Source organism: Haemaphysalis longicornis, unplaced genomic scaffold (genome assembly GCF_048455015.1).
Source record: "Haemaphysalis longicornis isolate Haplotype H1 unplaced genomic scaffold, Haemaphysalis longicornis Haplotype H1 scaffold_10, whole genome shotgun sequence".
NCBI lineage: Eukaryota > Metazoa > Arthropoda > Arachnida > Ixodida > Ixodidae > Haemaphysalis > Haemaphysalis longicornis.
The window spans coordinates 153,752,646-153,773,551 of NW_027526204.1; the positions used below are offsets into that span (position 1 = coordinate 153,752,646).

Sequence of the window (20,906 nt, forward strand, 5' to 3'; positions counted from 1 at the left end):
CGACCAAGCCAGTTCTCTGGCATGGGTCAACCACGTGGGCCCCCGCATCCACGCCAGCCCAGCAAGGTTCGCCGATACGAGAACACAGACGGCAGTAGCGCCCAAGCACAGCCGTTTATTTGGGAACTCTCAAAGCGTGGGAGCACGAATCAGGCCATCCAATCGTGATCGCAGACAGGAGGCAGGCACTCACGGCATGGGACAACAACAGTCCCCACCTGAGATGCATGTCTGCCACGGCCGCGCTGTTGCGCCGATCTCACCCAGACCGGCTCTCCGATCTGACTCCCTAACGCGAGCACCCGTTCGCGCAGTTAGCGAGCGTACGGAGCGGCGGTGCCATCTCTCGGGCACAGCCAAACTAGCGACACGCCGGACTGGTTTCAGTGCATTGCGTCTCTCCCCAAAGCGCGCACCGGCTCGGGATCGCGGGTTGCGGTTCTCCACGATTCCCGTAACGTGCATAGCACCCATCCTCTGCAAAATCCAGGTTTTTGTGTTCCCCAGAGAGTTTGTCTCAATGCCCAAGTGTAATGTACATGGCACGTGTTCTTATTTACCGTCTGCAGCTTTCTGACCTTATCACCAATTGTTTATCAGTGGCGAGGAAAGGATGAGAAAAACTTGTGTATAGTGTATATAGTGTGTGTATAGCACAGGGGGCAGTGGGGAGAAAGCATCACATTATGAATAGCACCTCAAACTTATGGAATCTGGCCATCAGAAGTCTGCCGTATTTAGCATAAAGGGGACATCTTCAGCCCACATTGGTTATCGTTGCACCCTGTGTTTTATTTTTTCAGAGTCCTGCTTGAACCTGAGTGACATCTCGCTGCAGTTTGAAGACAGACGCTCCTCCATTGCAAGCACTGCTAAACCCTCGGACAAGGCTGCCTCGGCCGCCTCCAAATTATTGCTGGGCCCAAAACCTGCACCCCTACGGCACGGCTCACCGACGCTGTCTGCAGACGCGGACTTGGGCTCTCCGACGTCCACCTCTTCGACATCCTCCGCAGACGCCCCCGATGCCGCCCCCCGCCCGAGCAAGGGAAGCACTTCCTCATCGCGAGCCAAGGTGAAGTTAAAAGCACGCACCGCCAGCCTGCTGCGCCAGCTGAAGCGGCCACACGTCAACAATTCGTCCGTCACGCTACTGGCCTTCAAGCGCCTCGATGCTCTGCGAAATCGGGGGGCCGACGGAACTGCGTCGGCTTCGCAGATGAAACACTCGCAGAGCTCTGTTGCAGTGATGTCGGCGAACCTCTCGTTGCCGCGAACCAGCGCCCCTTCCCAGTCTCACCTGCTCAATAGCGAATCGATGCCGGATCTGACCACTCAGCTGGGCCCCACGCAGGCTGTGCCATCCGTCCCGCCCGCTCCACCACCTCCGAGGACGCGAGTTGCGAGCGACAGCCTCAACACCAACTTCGACTCACTGTTTGTCAGCGACCCTCACGTGGCGCGCAAGGCGGTTTCGGAGTCGTGTTCGTGCGTGCGAGTGCCGTCGCATCTCCGAACGGCCTTGGCTCGAGACATCGCAGCTGCGAAAGACAGGCGTTCCACTCTGTCCTGCCACGTCGGCTTCGACGCGTGCCGCACTGCTGCACCGCTTGGGAACTCGCGCGACTCAAGAAGGGAGTCACTGGGTGTCCCCGATTCTCGGAGAGACTCGCAGGGGGTCCCCGATTCGAGGCGTGAGTCCTTTGGGATACCAGACTCGAGGCGAGAATCTCTTAACATCCCTGATTCGAGGAGGGACTCACTGGACGAAGTCTTCCTCTGTGCCGGCACTGGGCCCTCGAGCAAGTCCACTTCTGGTTACGAAAGTGCGGACACGTCGTCCGACGTCGTCACAATTGCACCTATACCCGAGGCAGCGGCAGTATCACCGCAGGATGGGGGAACCTCGCTGCCACCGCTTCCACCACCACAGTTTAGAGATTGCCCGAAGGGCGGCGAGGAAAAGAACGAAGACGCAAAACCCTGCCCTTCACCGTCACCACATAAGGGAACAAATAAAGTGAACTGTTCTGCCTCGCCCGACCAGCGGCATTCACCTGTGGCGAAGCACGAGAAGAGCGCTTCAAACGGTGTTCTTGTGGGAAAGTCCCAGGAGCCTGCCAACCCTCCCATGATGGCGTGTGAGGGCACGGTGTTCTTCCCCAAGCCGCCCGCTGAGTTTGCGAGCGACCCTGCTCCGCAGGCGGCACCGGCTGCTGCCTCGGAGAGCGTTGATGACGAAGAGGACCCGCCGGAAGACCCCAATATGATCCAGAACGGGGTCGAGCGGGAAGTGTGCCTCGACCCGTCTGCAGGGGAGGCCAGGCGGCAGTACGAGGAGTGCCGATCCTACCTGGAGACCAAGTGCACCTTAATTGAGATGCTGACGGACCCTAAGGACGAGTACAACGCAGCGTTGGAGAGTGTGCTGGGGTCTTCGCGGAACTTTTGGCAGCAGACGGCAGTCGACAGGGACAGCAGTGGGGGCGACAGTGAGGCTGAGGACGGCGTCTGCGTGCGTAGGCCATCGGCGGTGAATGCTGATGTTGTCAGGTGCGTGTGTCATCTGCCAATGCTTCCTTTGCTGTTTCTTCAGTTTTGGAGCTAGCAACTGACACGTTTAATCGGAAAAACACATTCATATTATACACACAACCAAAGCCACTGTCATCACAACTTGTACATTACAATTTACCAGCTTCCACAAATGCGGGGAACAACGACCAAAGCACTGCATTCAATCAGACCGCACGTGTACAAACCCATAAAAATGTTACGGCACACTCCATCAGGCTTTTTCCAAAAAAGCCGACTCAGCGCCTGATAGCGTCTGATATGCTTTTTTGGAAAAAAAGCTGATGGAGTGTGCCGTGACGTTTTAATGGGTTTGTACACGTGCAGTCTGATTGTACGCAGTGCTTTGGTTGTTGTTCCCCGCATTTGTGGAAGCTGGTAAATTGTAATGTACAAGTTATGATGACGGTGGCTTTGGTTGTGTGTATGTAAGTGTTTTTACGAATAAACGTTTCTGTTGTCTTGCCCAAGTTTTGTTTTGCGCTTTCCCCACCATGCACCATTTCATAGCAGTGATGCAACATTCAAGAGGATAGCAATTTTGTTTGTTTGTAATGCTACAACAGGTGGGACTTGAATAATCCGATGGCAGCTTTTCTTCACAAGGGGCACCATTGTAAAGTTAATTTTACGGGTTTTAAAGTGCTCTGGAGCCTGGCCGAAAAGGGCCACGTGGCCGTCTTCTGTTCTCTGCCCCTGCTGCAGCTTTGTGAAGGCCAAGGAGGAGTTCCGTGCTCAGCTCAGCATGCCCTGGCTTTGGTACAGGTGCGTACTGCTGGCTTGCCCTTTGCCCTTCTGAAGCGGTTGTGCCCGCCTTGCAGCGACCTGCCTGCCCTGGCGTCAGCCGTCCCCTACTTCCAGTGTGATAACGACCTGCGAGCGTTCAGCCCGGAGGGACTTCACCTTGTGATATGCGTGCACGGCTTGGACGGTGAGTGGCTGGGGCTGGCTCTGGATGTGCAGCAGACGGGAGGGGCCCCGTCCTGTTCATACTCTCCCACGTGGAATGGGGCACATGGGGAGTGAGGTACGGAGGTGGTTGGTTAGCCGTTGTGTAATGCTGCCACTTGTGCAGATGTACCGTATTTTCCGGTGTATAAGTCGCGGCTTTTTTCCAAAATTTTCGCTGGTGCGTCTTATCCACCGGTGCGACTTATGTATGGAATAAATCCGGTTCGCGGCGGCCACGCGGGACCAGCGCACGTTAAGAGACACAGCTCTATGGTCTAAATGAATCCGAAGCCCACTGCTAAGGCGTTTCTCATAGCCCATATGTCGCTTCGGGACGTTAAACCAAAAAATTTGCAGCTTTTTCTAGTCAAAAACAATGATAATGGCCTGCGACAACCGCGCGCCACTTTCTGCCATGCGCAGTACCTACAGTTCCAAATAAATTCAAAGTAACATCAAACTAAGTTGCAAAAACAAAACGCAGCTTATAAATTATACAGAGTTACTTTGGAAGATGTAAATGTGCTGATAATTTTTAAAATGACAGCTTGCTGATAAGTTTCGATTTTCGGGCAGCTTTCGTTCGCGTCACTTCCGTCCGCCATGACACCTTTATTGCGCTCTTTTACGACAGCACGCAAGACACGCGCGACGTTTGGAGAGGTGGCCAAGTGGGTATCCGACTCTTGCGACTCCATTTCTACAAAAACGGTGTAGCCAGGTTCATAAAGGCCGGAGTGATCCGGTCCGCAAGTGGTGACGATGTTGGCGAAGACGACATCAGTGAGTCGTAGGACGACAGCGATGCGCCGGCGAAACTTCCACTTGAAGTTGCTGAATTATTTGTTAGCGAGTCGCAGGAAGAAGACTGATTGTTTTGCCTAAACGCCGTCTGTGGGTATACGCCATCTGTGTGTATCAAACAATTTTTGAGAAGTTAGTTCTGTCTAGACTTTGGACGGTATATGCACATTTCTAGCCCTCCTTACCGGGGGATGCGTGCATAGGTGGCGGCCGCCGCAACCATGTACTTTCGCCGCACTTTCTAACAATCTGATTCGCTATGAGTTTACCTAATTAACAGGTGCATCTTGTACACCGGTGCGTCTTATACACCGGTGCGACTTATATACATTTTTTTGCGGAAAAACGGTCATTTTGAGGGGGGTGCGACTTATACAAAGGTGCGACTTATAGACCGGAAAATACGGTAATCGGCCTGCTCTCTGATGCCAGTGGGTGAAGAGGCTGACAGCCGTTGCCTGCAACTTTCAGTGGACCTATTGGTAAAGTTAACTGCAGCGTCATTCATCGTGAGGAGTGTGCCACGTGAAGGGTGTGGGACCGTAATTTGCTGACAGCACTCTTACCATTGCTGTGAGCCGAGGCACAAAGATGTCTGCACCTGGCCTTTTTGGCACCGTGTGCCTGTGAAATGGGGAACAGTAATGTCAGCTTTAATGAATTGCTGATTGTGCAGTGTTCCCATTTGCTTGGCTGTCGTTGCAAGTGTTCCATAAAGCTGCAGTGGGCATGGGGCTTGACACTGTGTATTTCCTCTGAGCTGCTCCAATGCCAATGCGTAGTACCACGCAAAAGTACCGTATCTACAGCCGCAGACGGTCATCTGCCCGTCATGGGTGTTACTTCAATGGGTTTTATTTATAAGTACGCGCACTTTGTACCTTGAAGTCATATCCTTTGCCAGCCACGAATTTCAACAGAGAAAAACAAAGGCCTGAGGGTCAACCTGAGCAGTCTTAACACAGAGAGCAAGCCCACGCCAGGCAAGTCTAAGAAAGCAATTCCTTGTATTACAACTTATGCACCAGCCAAAGTGTGAAAGAAATAAAAGTTCAACTCATTTAATCCTTACTGTTATCTGTGAAGCTGGTGCTGACATTTGCACCTTTCAGTATTCGCTTGGTGCAACAAAATGAAAACCAGTGCAGTGCTTTTTGAATTGTTCTTGCGCCCACTGATTGTTTGTGCCTGTCTGCAATGCCTTGCATTCTAATGCAGGAAACAGTGCTGATCTCAGACTAGTGCGCACATACCTTGAGCTGGGCCTGCCAATGGTGAACTTTGAGTTCCTCATGTCCGAAAGAAATCAGGTGGGTGCCAGCTTCGCACTGTTGCGTTGGCCCATGAAACAATTTTTACTAAGTGTGAAAAGGCTGCACCCGGAGTTTGTTTATAAGAGACCCGTCTATGTCCAAAGTGGTGTCGATGTTCTCATTGTGACACAGCACAGCTACTGGGTAATTACAAACACGGAAGTTTGAACACTTTTATTGTTTTGTTGCTGTCTTTTCCACTTTGTATTGTTGAGCGAGGATTGATTCTATGGATTTTTTTTGTTGTTGTCTGCCATTATTAGATATTAAACAACCGAAATTATCATGGTCATCATTTTAATAGAGAGGATCACCCAGAATGACATATGTAAACCACCATAACTTTGTCAACTGTCAATGTTAGTGCAGTGCAGTTGTTGGCATTGCATGACGGCCAGAGGTGCAACAGTGCAAGAATGCTTGCCAGCTTTGTAGTCAAAAGTAACTCTAAAGCAGAGCCAACGTTGTCTGCCAATTGAAACAGGGCTGTAAGGTTTGTGCGGTGCATTTGTAGCCAACCTGACGCTGTCTACATTGCTTTATAACCAGAGGTGATGGTGTTTGTAGCATCACATTTGCTTTCAGGGAGGCAAGCATTTATAAAGTAATTGCAGGGTAGTAAATGCAGTGAAGCAGCAACTGTGTGCACAGCTAGTGTTTTCTGTGGCTGAAGGGAGACTGAAATAATAAGCCCATAAAGCCTTGGGACACTGTGTTATCCTTGCGACTGTGCAAAGCTTCACTCATTGGGGATCATGTTTTTGACATTGAACTGCCTGGTGTTTCAGTAGCCAAAGCATAAGCTTGCTGAGCCCCTCATTGTGGTGCATTTGGCAGTGATGCTACCGCTGCGCCAATTGCGCCAAACTGCGCCAAAGTGCTCTGGCTGCTACATCCTGCTACATTTCCTCTAAGTTTGGCGCTTCTGCGCCCAACCTGCGCCAAAGGGTGTACGTCCCCCTTTCAGAAACGAAACTAACTACTTTAGGTTCCCCATTGAAGCGACATCGCGGTGTACCTGTTTTCAGGACGCAATCCGAGCCAAGCCAAGGCGAACTGGCCGTTGTTGCGAATCTTGCGATAACGGCGATGATGCGTTTTGCGGCTGGCGCCTCGTAGGCGTTGTGAAATCTCCCCATCTCCCCCTGTATAGAGGGGTAGATGGGGAGATTAACAGTCTCCCCATCTCACGGAATTAACAGTCTCGGGTATACCCGAGACTTAATTCCGTGCAGTGCGCTTCGCACCTATTGGGCGGGCGAGACCGGCTGCCGCCGTCGCGACCGTCCGCCTCGCGGTCTTCGGGCCGCAATATGCGTCGTGATGTGCGTGCCGTACCCGTGTGCGTGCCGTACCCGTGAAGCTCGGCAACAACGTCAGGCTTCGTGAAATTGCCGTACTCGCTCGCCAACGCGCCCCGACAGCGTACGCGTCGACCGGGGGCCTGCGGAGTTGTGCTGGTAGAAAAGTAGGCAAGAGATGAGGACGCAGGAGTTGTAGTTACAGTGGAATCTGGATGATACGATTCTGGGTAATACGAATTTCGGGATGATACGAGTTTCTGATTAGTCCCGGCGAAATTGCACTGTTTGAAATGGGAAGAATTTCGGCTCTTACGAACGGACCTGCAGTGCCCGGCGAATGATAAGAACGAGTCGGCGAGGCGCCCGACTGCCGATCGAGCAAGCTACGGCGACGTACGGGCTCTCTGCCCTCTTTGCCGCTCTTTCTCCAGGAACGGTCAAGCTGTTTTCTGCTCGCGAAAACGCGCCGCGCACTCCACAGGCACGCTGACGCCGCCGCGAAACCACCCGCACGCTGCGCAGGGCGCGGCCGGCCGCGGCAACATGGCGGCGGTTTCGGTCGCAGAAGTGGTGCGGGACGCTCAAGAGACCGCTTCTAACCGCTCTTTAAAATGCCGCTCAAAGCACACGCGAAGTTTCTTGTGCGGTAAATGAGCTAATAATGTGAGCGAAAACGGTGCCATAAAACATCATCCGCGCCGCTAGTGAAAGCGCCCATGAAATATCTGTCGGGGTGCTAAGCCTAAACATCTCCGCCGGAGCCAGCCGGCTGTCTCGGGGGCTCTGTAACTGCCGCCATGAGGCGCACGCCTTCCCATTGGCGCAATTCGTCAGGCTCCTCCCACTGCCACGCGCGTCGCGCGTAATTTTCTGACCGCGGGCGCCGACGCGCACGAATCGCGTGCAAAAACGCTCCTGTAGTGAGTGAGCTTGGGCAGCGCGAGTGCGGAGATGAGTCCAGAAAGGACCGCTCGGCGACATGGAGGTTTAAAAAAAGCAGAAAAACGTCACGGATTTCATCACGCGAAAGTAAAAGAAATAATTGAAAACTTGTTTTAGTGCTTAATTTTTTGGTCTGTGTTGTTCACACGAATTTCGGATGATACGAATATTTTTCGCGGTGCCGCGAAATTCATATCATCGAGGTTTTGCTGTAAACAGATGAGAATTTACAAAGTGCAGGGGGGAGAAAATAGTATGCAAGGGCAGGAAACGGTGACATAGTTGTGGCCGTGCACCGGCGAGCGAGTACGGCACGCAATGACGACGCCCGTCTTAGATTTCACGTAGAGTTCATAGAGGCATAGAATTCACATACGTGGAAATTGAAGGTGAAATGCGTGCATGTGGCCTCGCAGGGAATTAACATAGTCTCGGGGTTATGGGGTGGGGGGTACTAATGGGCTACCTGCGGCAAACTTGTCGGGAAGGGGCAAGATTCAGCCTGCTGCATGTTGGTTGCCAGATATGGCTGCCCGCTGCCTTTGTTAACAATAGCGCTGCTAGCGGTGGCTTGTCGTTTTAGACCCTTACGGTGGCAGCGCTGATGCTCATGTGCAACACGGGGAGGAGCGTGATGTTCAAGTATGCAGTCAAAGCCGTGGCGCTACTGATGTAGCCTTCCCACGATAGTCTTCCAATAGTGCTCGATTTTACACAGCATGTTCGTTGTGATGAGCAATTTTTAGTTTGTTCATAGTAAGTCTTCTATTGTGTAAAAATGAGAGCTTGTTTTTTTTTTAATTTTTGTTGTGCAGACTGCTGAAAAAAGTTTAATGCAGACATTCTTCAGGAGACTGATGAAAATGGGGACAAAATATCCATGTTCTGGGTTCTTTTAATTTTGATTATCCGTGAAGGGCGGGCTTTTAGCGATTATCTATCTCATGAATGCAATACGTGTCTTAAAATTGCTTCTATCAACACCTGCTCCGAAAGCTGGTTTTGCTGCTCCGAAACGCATTTTTGCCTGCTCCAAAAGCTGCTCCAAAGCGGCCTAAGCCGGTAGCATCACTGATTTGGTGTTAAATGCCAGGTGAGTGTTTCTGGCCACGGTGTCTCAGTATAACGTATATACTCGTATAAGGGCCACCCTTACACGAGTATGGCACCGGCCTAAGCAACATCGGCGGCGGAGAACCAGCCAGTGCCATCTAGCAGCTACGATTAAAATTTTGGTTTCTGGCACAACTTTTGAATTTTTTTTTTTCAAGAATTTTCCCCTCCAAAGTGGGGGTGCGTCCATTACACGAGGGTGGCCCTTACACAAGTATATACAATAATGTGTTCCTCATTTTTTTTTTATTACAGGGGGAAACGTTTGAAGACTTTGAAACCATGACAGATCGCCTTGTCTCTGAGATTAGTTACCACATTGAGGTGTTCGCTCTGAAGCCAGCCAAAATCAGGTAGGTAGGCCTTTGCCTTTGCCTGGTAGCGTTCCTAAGCTTGGTGTTTCGGTTCTGGGTACATAGACGTGTGGTTTTGTGTGACAAGAAATTCTATTCTTTGTTGCCCGTTTGCATTCCATGCATTGTGGTTTAAACAAAATTCAGATTAGTCTGCAGGAACAACTCTGCAATTCCCAGAACATTACATTCCAACTGCGCCACAATGAATGCTGCTCTAAAAATATTTCTGCTATACAACAAAGGACCTTTAGGTCCCCCATTTATCACCCATAGGAGTTGAATCGCGTTTGCAGGGAAAAACTCTGTGGACTGTTCTGCTGCAACAAAATTTTCTTGAAGGAGAGAGCATTTCCTGTTCATTTCAGAACTAAGATTCAGAAAACCACTTGTGGTGTGTAAATATTCGAAACATTTGATTATCCAAGTGGATCAGGTGACATGTAATGTGAAGCACTGTGTAAGATACATTTTTAGGTGTGGACACAGCAGCCTATAAATCTGTCAAATAGAGTTGGTGGCACCGTGGCGCCGCACGTAGACCTTTGATCGAAAGGACATCTGGTGGCAGAACTCCTAACTAAGCTTCGCAGCGTCCTAGGCTTCAAGTGGCTTGACCAACGACTGTCGGAAGCACAGTAATTCGCAGGCACCAGAGGTGTGTGTGTAAAACAACGTTGTTTGTGTGAGCTCACCGTGTGAGTTCACACAACGTGATCGTAATGCGTAATTTATTGGATTGTTTAAAACAGCTGCGAGAGTTTCGGCGTCCTAAGTTCACTTTGGCGCACGCGCAGCTCCTCTGAACATTCTACTCCGGCAGTGACTTTGACAACATCAATTCGCCTCCGCTGCTTCTTGTGTAAACTTACCCCAGTTGTGCAACATCATTTATGATGAAGAAACATCAGCGTACCCGCAGCTAGTTTAATCCATTTCAGAAACTGGGCTACTTTCCTTGTATGTCGGACGTTGTCCCGGCAGCGGACGCTTTCTTTTTGCCGCTGCTTGTACTAAGTAGCTGGGGGCTGTAGCCAACGGTAAAATCGGCAGCACTGTATCGTTTGCGAGCGCGCACCTCTTCGACGTTCAGTAGTACTTCCCGTCCAAGCTCCGAAAAATACCCTTTCGCAACTGCACTCTCAGAGAAATGCTGACTGCAAGTAGCATATCATTTTCTGCTAGGGATGGCTGCAGAGCACGCATTCATTTGTTTAGGATCGCAGGGAATGTTAACCCTTTGAGGGTTTTTGCCGTACGTGTACTGCGGCGGTTTTCCGTCCCACAAGGTCTTTGCCGTACGGGCACGATTTCGAGCATCCGTTTGAAATTTCGCGCCATATTAACGATGCATGCTCCCTGGGAGGTGCTGCCACCTCCTGGGACTTACAAGAAGTGTTTGAAATTTGATTGTGCTACCTTCTTGCGGTGAAAAACAGAACTCTCTGGCTTCGGCGCATTACGGCGTCTGTACGTGTCAACGCGTTTCGTGGTTTCAGTTTCGCCACATGATCGCATCGGAGGCGCGCGAAACTTGATCGGCGCTCGCTATCAGGGGCGGTGGAAGTTGATTTCGATCTATATTGGCGCTGCTCTTATCTTGTTTATTACCCACGCTCACTAGGTATTCTTGCCCTCCTTGCTTGGAACTGAATAACCTAATCGGAGACTCCGTTGCGGGGGCGGCGGAAGTTGATTTCTATCTATATTGGCGCTGCTATTAGCTTGTTTATCACCGGCGCGCATGAGTTATTCTCGCTCTCCTTGTTTACTGGGTTGCCTTCGAGTTCTTCAGATGCACGGCAAAGCGGTGATATGGCCCAACGAACTGCCCGCTCTGATGACACCGACCGCGATGACTCTTCTGACTCTGAGTTTGCTCCTTTCACCGAGTCTGAATCGGAAGACAGTCTTGACAGCTCATTTTCGGACATGCGCTTTATGCGTGCAGACTGCGATAAGGCACTGTGCGTAGACCCGTGTTTCAAGCCACACTCTGAAATACTATTGAACATTTTTCAGTTCTAAGTGATGCTGACCCCAAAATACTGTTCCTGATAATTTTTTACCATTTAATCCTGACTTTAGAGATTTTGTACATTCCAAATCCGCAATAAACTAATTTGACCACCAGGGAAAGTTTTTTTCATAAAAAGTCGACCCTCAAAGGGTTAAATAATGTCATGTTTTCTTGGCAGCCGTTGCAGTACGTACTCAATAAAGCATTTGCACCCCACTTATACGTTGTGAAAGAATAAATCTCACTTTTGTGAGTGCTCAACGACTACCGTGGCGCACGTTCCCTTAGGTTTAGTATGTTATACCTTCTTTTGATTGTAGCCGACTCAAAGCACATGCCTAGAAAAAGTTGAAACACTTGGGAGAGCGCAGAGGCTTTCGCACGGCTTTCTTCAAATTATCGTCTGCACCACAGCCGCGGCGAGCAGACATTGAGCAGACGACCGGTTGCGGAAGCTGCCGAGAAGGCCCGACAAGGAGCCGAAAAGATCCGAACACCTCCGAGTAGCCGGAACTTAGCTTCTTTTCTCTGCCTCAAGAGGGTGCTGCCGTCAACGGTCTCAGTGGCATCAGTTTGGTGACTTTATTAAAACGACGAGTACACGGCTGTTTTGCAAGCTGTGTCCTCACCTAATAGTATATCTTACACCATGATGTGAAGTGTATTTTCCTGTTGTATTTTGAATGTACTATTATGAGCAGTATGAAAGGGAACACAGGAACGCGTAGAAAACACCCTCAGACCCAGCTATGAGTGATATGCAGTGGCCGCCGTCGGAAACTAAGTGGAAAGGGGGGCGCTGTTCTAACAACTGTTCCCATTCCCGCCATACATCTCATCGGCTGTCGGACGGCACCATATTACTGGCGAAATGACATAAGCTGCTGCTTTCTAGAAATGCCAGTGTGTAGGGAGTGCCAGCAGTTAGTGAAAGAGCACCCTCCTTTCCCCTTTTGTTTTTCACAGTGCCATCCGTGTATCGCTCCGAGTCTGTTTTGAGGCTGTTTTCCATTCGTTCCTGTGTTCCCTTTCATATTGCTCATAATAGTACTATGACTGTAAACATTGTCTGTCTGAAGTATATTGAATTGAAAAATAAATTGATAATGGTACTACTCAAAAGCTTCAAACATTTTGGAAGTATACTACATACACTCTGTATGAACTATTTTCTTGTTTCATTTTAATAATTTTGTTTAATTTCGTATTTCCAGCATATGTTGCTGCATTCATTATCATGTAAGGGGGGGGGGGGGGGGGTCTGTGGGCTTCCGTAGAGTTGCTTCTATCGGCAGCTTTTGCCCACGGTATCCTTCATCATCTGATGAAAAATAAGGCCTTATTACTATTTTCATGTTTCGAAAATGTTGCAGCCAAATGAGAATTGGCAAAGCAGCAGTTCACCAAATGAAAATGCACAATTATAAAATGTGGGCCATAAATTTGCAAAACTGAAGTCATTAGAAGCCTGATTTGTTACAAGTCCCGGTTACCAGAGACAGGGGCAGCCTTGTTTTCTGAATGGCTTTTTAGAATTAGCGAATGCATTGGTAATATTTAGGGATGGGCGAATACTCAGTGTTGTTGAATAGTCAGTCGAATTGCCCTCTATTCATTTATTCGCTTCAATCTGAATGGAGCTATTCAATTTTTTCGGATTATTCGCCGCTTCCGAATAGGCAGCCAAAAGCCAAGCTTTTCAATCGAGCCTTCCGAGATATCATCCCAGGCTTGTCGCAAGACTCCGCCAACGCGGACATTTTTATCATCAGTGCCAATGTTGGGTTGCCTAGAGGTCTGATGAGCTCTCGGCCGCCATCACACTTTCTGTTCAAAGGTGGCACTAAAACGACACCACTGCCGACATAGCAGCACCAAGCAGGGGCACTTGTACAGCCGATGTAGTATGGAATTAGTGGAGCACTGTTCAAAATGGTGGCCTGTAACTTGCGCTTTGGTTGGCTTCGGCTGCGGACACTAGTGGCTACAATACTTTTCTTTTTTTTTTAAGCGGAGCTTCTATACTCGGTAACAAGTTAAGAACGGCAATAGCTCATGTACAGTATCACTCCGCCTAAGCAACGGACTCGGATGTCAACGGGCGCGCGCGTTTTGAAAGGACATTGCTATGAATGCGTGATATCGTCGGCCTTTTCTCACGTAGCTTGTTTGTCGCCGCTGAAGTAGTTTATAAGCATATTAAGTCTTTCATTACCGCGGGAAATTGACCAATTTTGAAGGGTCTAACAACACATTTTTTTGTGCTATACATATTGGTTAGGCACACATTGCAGTGACATAAAATGCAGATTATTCCACGCGCTTTCCAACGACACCAGTTTTAATGTTTTCCTAAATAATGATTCCGAAAAAAATTATCGAATTCGAAATTTTTGTCCACGCATCGAACAAAATAAGAAAAAAGTAAGTTGTGTATAATAAACCACCAGTAGTAGAAAAAATTCAGAATATACATTTTGTAGGTAGACATTTCAAAAACCCGTCCTAGAAAAAAAATTGAGTTGCGCTGTACAATTTGTCAGATACAAAAGAAAATGTTAGCCCACGTGGTGCCCGTGCCATGTGGTGAAGGCCAACCTCTATTTCAAGTTTTGCTATTTTCGATAGTTCTCTAGAAGAAATCTGGTGGTTTGACATTATTAAAGGCCCAAATTAGCCTCCACGTGATGTAAAAACACCTTGTCAATGATTATGACCAGCACAATATTGAAGGCAAGCAAGCGATGTGAAAAAATCCGCTTGGAGTTGAGAATCAAACTCTTCGGTGGATGCTTGTTGACGTTCTGATGATCACTTATCCGTCAGAACTTTCATTTGCGGTTTATTATCATGTTCTGACTCACTATGGTAGCCCTGCTTGCAGGAATAAGGTACGATGCGCTAGAATCATGCCCAGCAAGCTTTCACCAAGCCGCCGTTGGGCTGTGAAGCGAGTTGAGCACTACGAGCCTACTACATTGCAGCGCCACCTAACAATTTCGAAAAGAAACAAATACAAGGCTGTTGGAGACTTTGTCACAATAGACAGTACTACGAAGAAGCGACACTAGACCTCCGGAAAAACCCTCCTATGAAACCGAAACTGGCCGGTGAACAGCTGGTGGTGTTCAAGGCCAATTGGAAGCGTATCCTCGTCTGAACTGATACCCGACGACTTGGTGTTACCATTTGACTTTCAGCGGAAGCTCTTATCGCAGAAACAAGGCATAGATAAAGTGGAAGCACGAGCGGCATGCTTGTTTTGAGGAGCAGTAGCGGGCAACGGAGGCGCCATGGCAAATGAGCTTGTAGTTGGGTAACTGCGTAGTAGCGCCAAATATGAATTTCGCAATGCGAAAACGAAAACGAAACTGCTGTGCTGGAAACTGGTTTAAAATGTCAGGCACACTTGCTAGACATGCGGGGGACCATCAGAAATAAGCTTTGGGAGAATAAAGCTGCCCTTTGGCTGCCAAAGATCATTAGTGAATAGCTGGGGCCATTTTCAAGTAATTATCACCTCTCAACGCTGTCGGATTACAAAGCTGACCCCATTATTTGGTATTTGACTTGCCACGAGCCTTTTGGCAAAAAACGTATTATGGTAATGCAGCCTAACCACGATCTGCATCCTTTTTTCTCAAGTGCAGCAGCCACGCCCCCTTCCTCAAAAACACATGCATCTCAGCTCGCAAAAAACGCCGCCAAAAATCTCGATGTCGCCGGAGCGGGAAAATTTAAACTGATTCTAAAAGGGCAGTGCCTAGACTAACCACTGGCCGCATTAGGTGTATGAGAAACGACTACAACATGTCGAAATAGGCAATATAAATCATCGATCACCGGTGATCGATTTGAATAGGCGTGGTAACGAAAGAGTTAAGTAAAAAAATCACAAAAATGGCTCGTACCATGTTCAAAATATTCCCAGAAACGCACTACTTGCGCCATGCGGAGTAACATGCGGCTGCGGTGATGAGGCACAGAGGCAACTTCCGTTGCCATTCTTAAGTTGCACCCGAGTATAGGTGGCTCTAAAAGCTTTGGAGCCAACTGTGTGTCACTATTCTATTTTGGCGGCAACTAATTGCATTTCAATAGAAATCTTCTAATCTGGGTGGACCCATCACTTTTGTATTTACATTCTTTTCAGTATCTGCTTAGCATTTCGTAAATTAGAATCTAATAAATGCGGCAGTTCACTGCATGAGCTGTGACAGACAAGTGACATATATTTGGGCTCCCCAGTGCTCCCACGATATGAAAACCCTCTGGAGTGGTCGAGCAAGCATGGCGGCCGACTTTACACAGCGCTGGCCGAGGTGGCACCAAAGTACCTTTCAGTTTCTGCCACGCAGGCGAGGGGTGAGAGGGCATTTTCGACAGCAGGAAATGTCAGCAGCCGGCGGGAGCTGCTTCTCCCGAAGCATGTGATGTGAAGCAACTGGTATTTCGTCACCAAGACTCGTGAATACAGTGAGGGGGAGCTGTGCGCGTAATTTCCGAATAAATACTCAACTGGTAAGGGATTCGCAAAATGCTGTGCCCACGGGAGTTCTAATTCTTAGTCGGGGTCGCACTTTGCTAATCTTTCTTTGTATTTTGTGATGTGTACTTTTTGAGCTACGTATTTGATTCGAAATTATTTGACCAAATCACTATTCGCTTCGAATTCACTCCGAACCCCAAGTTGACTATCCGCCCATCCCTAGTCATTTTCTTTTCTGCGTGCTAGGTACACAATTTTGCTGCAAGTAAATTGCATTATCACAAACTAGAGCGCTGTTTTTTACGACTTCGTTGTACTGTAGAGGTTGAGCTGCTTGCTGAGCGGGCCCGTGTTCTGCTCTCCCCCTCTGCCCAGCTTCATCGGCCACTCCCTGGGGAACATCATCATCCGCAGCGCCCTGACGCGGCCGCAGATGAAGCCCTACTTGAGCCAGCTGTGCACTTTCCTGTCGCTCTCGGGGCCCCACCTGGGGACCCTGTTCAACAACAGCGGTCTAGTCAACATGGGTCAGTCTTCTTCCTCTTGTGAAGCTTCTTACCAAGATTAAATGAACAGTTCTCTCTAGCACACTTGGCGGCACAGTACAGGTGGTATTCGTTGAAAAGTTTAGCGGTCAATTCCTTCGCTTGGCAGCACTGGAAACGCCACAGACATGGCCGATGCACCACGGACATGGTGCGGCTTGGGTCACTGCGCCCGCACGCCGAAGAAAAAAAAAACACTGGCGTGCATTGTCTGCTCCGTTTCAATCCGGTCCTCAACGGTGGCGTCAACAGAGATGTTATTAATCACACTCACATTGGACTTGAGGCAATACTGTTCGCTCAGTGAGGTAGAGTTTGTAACGTGCAACACAGTCATGTGCTTAGCACGGACAAGTACCGCCATCCCGCGGAGCCCGAAGTAACAAGTGACGGCGCACTCACGTAGTTGCCTGCATGCACACCTCTCCAGTGAATACAAGCAATAGCTGTCTGTTTTGTTGAGAGGTTTTCAAATGCTAATCTTATTCACTCTTTCTCGCATGCACCCAATTTTTGGGACAAAAAAAAAACTGCAAGCTTTAACGGCATATGATTTCTGAAAACAAAAAAAAAAAATGTGCAAGCATCTTTTTATTTTTAACTGGGAACCAGCTGTTTATTCACCGAAGCTTCGTTCACTCCTACAAAAAGGACCCTGTACATAATGTCACGTGTAACTACTGAGGCCATGCAACAAATGCTGCTATATATTTCTAGCGAAGCCAGGCACACACATCCCAGCATTTCTTGCTTTTACGTCCCCAAAATACGGTGCACTGCACCAAGCTTTCATGTAACTGGTAGAACTGACTTGTCCTGCCTGCAACCCCGTTTTGCTAAGGTTGTGCTTCCAGATGTGTTGCACATTTCTTTTAAAAGTGTGCCAAAGTTCAGCTTTTAAATAAGTAGGGGTAGTGTACACAGGAAGCACATTGTGCTTGCCATTAGCCTGGGGTGTCTCATTCCACTGCTGTGTCTTTTGTGCCCTGTAGGTATGTGGTTTATGCAGAAGTGGAAGAAGTCTGGGTCCCTTCTCCAGCTTGCCATGAAGGACACGGCCGATGTTCGGCAGTCTTTTCTCTACAAGCTGAGCCAGAAGCCTGGTTGGTGCAGTTTGTTTATACTACTAACCGCCATGCTTTATCTGTGTACATTGCTACTATTTGATAAGTACAACCTTGGAATGTTACTATCTATAGTAGTACAGGAGAAGCCAGGGGGTTAAAATAATTTTGTACAAGCAGTTGGTTCAGTGCTGACTCGAACCACGTAGAAGGATCAGACGTGGAATCAGTGGAGGTTCAGTGCATGCAAGAGGCACTAGCAAGTAATAAACAGTGACTTGCCTACCTTCATTCATTTTATGTGCTTTGACTACTGGAGTGGGCGGCACATGGAACTGTCAGAATGAAAGGTACCCCTGTGGTGGATCCATGGCTATGACGTTGTACTAATGAGCCCGAGGGTGTGACTGCTATCCTATCTGTGGCAGCCTTTGTTCTCACACAGCAGAAACGAAGAAACTGTATTTTAGCTTTGCAGCTTAAGATTTTTTTGTTTTTTTGACGCCTCCACAAGAAAAAGAGCTGACACAGCCAGGTTCCCCACATCGTTGTGTTCACCAACACAGCACCTTAGCCACTGATCCACCATGGCTGGTATCTTGTGATTCTGACAGGTGCTCATTCCACCTACTTTAGCATCCTTGAGATTTGAGCGTGCAAGAAAGGCTCCAGATGCAGTCTCAATTAATCCCTAGCTCTGTGCCTCATAGCCCAGGTGTACTAACTTGGGCGCGTAAAACCACAAACCTTCCTTTTTGAAATTACAGTATGAATTTAGAAGCTTCACAGATGAAGCATTTTTTAAAAAAATTGAGAATCCAGCTCGGAATTTCAGCTAATACCTCTACTAGTATCTAGGTTTGAGTTTATCTTTTTACCGCAGCTCATCTCGTTTAAATAGCAGCAGTTGTGAGCAAGGGCTTGAGGACCACAGTGTGTTTTCGTAAGGCGTCAGTGTGGGCTCCCTGTAATGTCGTCTCGTTTCCGTCTCCCCTTGCTGCCCCTCAGGCCTGGAATTCTTCAAGCACGTCTTGCTCTTTGGCTCCCTGCAAGACCGTTACGTCCCCATCCACTCTGCGAGGATAGAGCTCTGCAAAGCAGCGGCCAAGGACACCACACCGATAGGTACCGGTGCACATCCCTCCTTTGCCTCGCACTCGCCGTGTCACTTCACGCCAAGGCCGTCGGGTGCCGGCCGTCTCGCATGGAGGCGGGCTCGCCTGTATGACGGCGGGGGCTTGCCTGGTCTGGTCTGGCCCCCTGCTGTGCCATCTGCAGATGGGGGTTGCAGTGGAGAAAAAGGCCCGCTGGATGCAAGGGCAAACGTGACATCCACATGAACGGCTGTCGCACGGCGGCAGTAGAGCTTGCTCGTTGACTCCTTCGTGACTGCGGCAAAATGGCCGATTTTGAGTGCTTCCACAAAACATTTCTTTTTTCTCTTGAGCATTTCGACACATTTAGCATTGCTATTCAAGGAATGATAGCTTATAGATTGCTCTTTCAAAACACATAACAGCAGTTATGTGAAAGGTACAAACAAGTATTTACGCTTTATTGGTCAAATAAACAGAAGAAAGTGCACAAAAAAAGTATACACGCAGCACATATACGCGATTATACTGAGCCTGAAAATTATTTTAGGAATTATAAGATATGCGAGTTGTTTCTGCATTCCTAAGCTATCATTAAATATATACATGAACACTGTACACCAAGTGTTCGATCTTTGCGGGCCCACCAACGTAGCGGCCCTGACGGCTGTGCCACTCCGCGAAGCCACTCGAGAGTACATCGGTCTCTAAAATATGCATCCAAACATACCTGTTTGTGTTCTGACACAAAATCATTATCACTTCAGTGGTAAAAGCAAGAAAAAAATCCAGCACTCTTCAGAAGGTGTGTGCAGCGCTCAGTAGCGTTAATCTGACGTGAGAGCCAGGCTATCTTGAAGGTGATAATGTGATACGGCGCGATGAATTTGGCAAAGTATTCCCACCACTCATTGTCCAGACCCTACACCTGAAAGCAAAACCACAGTCATAAGATAGAAAGAACGTTTTATTTATAAATACAGAGTGAAGTCAAAAATGAATTTTACCTGTCAGCACCTGTCGAAGTCTGAGGCCGTTGAATGGGATCGTCTTCATCAGAACAAAAATCTGATGAATCCACACCGTTGCTGGGGTCATCGCTGCTGCTGAGGTAAAAAAAATCAGCAGCAGCAGCGGCCGAAGTTGCTGAAAGAGCTGTCCGCTTTTTCAGAGCGCGCAGTGAAACAGGACGCCATTTTTGCCCAACTCACCACTACCTTGGGTTTAAATTTCACTCTTGATGCAGTCTCCGCATGCGAAATGTAGACAAAGAAAAATTAAATCAAAAATAGAGTTGCCAATAAAAATGCCAGATGGTGTTAGTTGTCTGCGAAGCACCGTTTTTAGCTTTCACGGGAGGTTTCAAAATCATCATTCACCCGTGAACGATGGCCTATAGCGCGGTCATGAAAGACTAAAGCTTCGCAGCTAAGCTTCGCACTTAAAGGGACCCAGAAAAGCTTTTTGTAAAAGCTACAAAAGGCCTTTATTGTCGCGTAGTACAGTCGAATCCCACTACAACGAAATTGACGGGACGTGCGAAAAATTTCGTTGAAGCGAAAATTCGTTGAGGCGAAATCTGCCCCAACACACCAAGAAAGGCCAGAAAAATAGCCCCGTGCGTTTCCGCAACATTGGCAGCATAATACAATGTTTAGAAAAAGGAGTGACGCGCAATAACTCATGTTTATTCGGATAACAAACATACCAATGGTTATCTGTTTTTTCACCACCCAAAGAACGCGTTACGGAGGGGGGTGAAGATATGCAGGCGGAAAACGTATCGCTGTACAACAAGGAGTGTCGACCTAGCAGATTAATTGCAGATAGCTGCTAGGCCGTGGGAAGCCCCCCTCTCGCTTGTGGCAGGAGCAGTGCCGTTATCTTATTCTCTGACAGGGCACGGCAGCTACTGACCTTGGCAGGCAAGACGCGCGCGCTTGCATTTAACATGACCGCGCGCTCGCGACTAAGATAGGATGACTAGGCTTCAAGACCAAACGCGCAAACATGATTTTCGCTCTTGGCTATGAAGAATGGTAGAAGGAAAACGACAAGGACAGCTGCTCACAACGCATACATGACGGCACCGCGCCAGCAGCGGAGCACATTCATGCAATTTCAACTGGATACGGATTGGCTGTAGCTCTGGGGCTCCGCCTTGGCGAAGCGGGCCTGCGCCTCGTGTAAAGACGGCCAGCCACATCGTTATCACCATCAAGCAATGGCGTGCGCCTATGAGTTATTTTTTGTTTTGTTTTGGGTGGCGGTGTGGTCGCAACGCGCATTTTCGGTGAAACTAAGCGTCCTGAATGTATAAAAAGTTACAGATAGCTGGCG

At 48.6% G+C, this 20,906-nt stretch overlaps 1 protein-coding gene across 3 annotated transcripts in view; it reads left to right on the top strand.

The window, feature by feature from the left end:
* Positions 1–20,906, top strand: part of LOC144159686 (protein FAM135A) — a 73,809-nt gene that overhangs the window by 41,391 nt on the left and 11,512 nt on the right. For all 3 annotated transcript variants that reach the window (XM_077691331.1, XM_077691330.1, XM_077691332.1), the window contains 8 exons: positions 804–2,553; positions 3,280–3,339; positions 3,396–3,505; positions 5,548–5,639; positions 9,257–9,354; positions 16,239–16,390; positions 17,401–17,511; positions 18,481–18,597. In XM_077691331.1, coding sequence (XP_077547457.1) covers positions 804–2,553; positions 3,280–3,339; positions 3,396–3,505; positions 5,548–5,639; positions 9,257–9,354; positions 16,239–16,390; positions 17,401–17,511; positions 18,481–18,597 — 2,490 coding nt within the window. The remainder of the gene's footprint in view (positions 1–803; positions 2,554–3,279; positions 3,340–3,395; positions 3,506–5,547; positions 5,640–9,256; positions 9,355–16,238; positions 16,391–17,400; positions 17,512–18,480; positions 18,598–20,906) is intronic.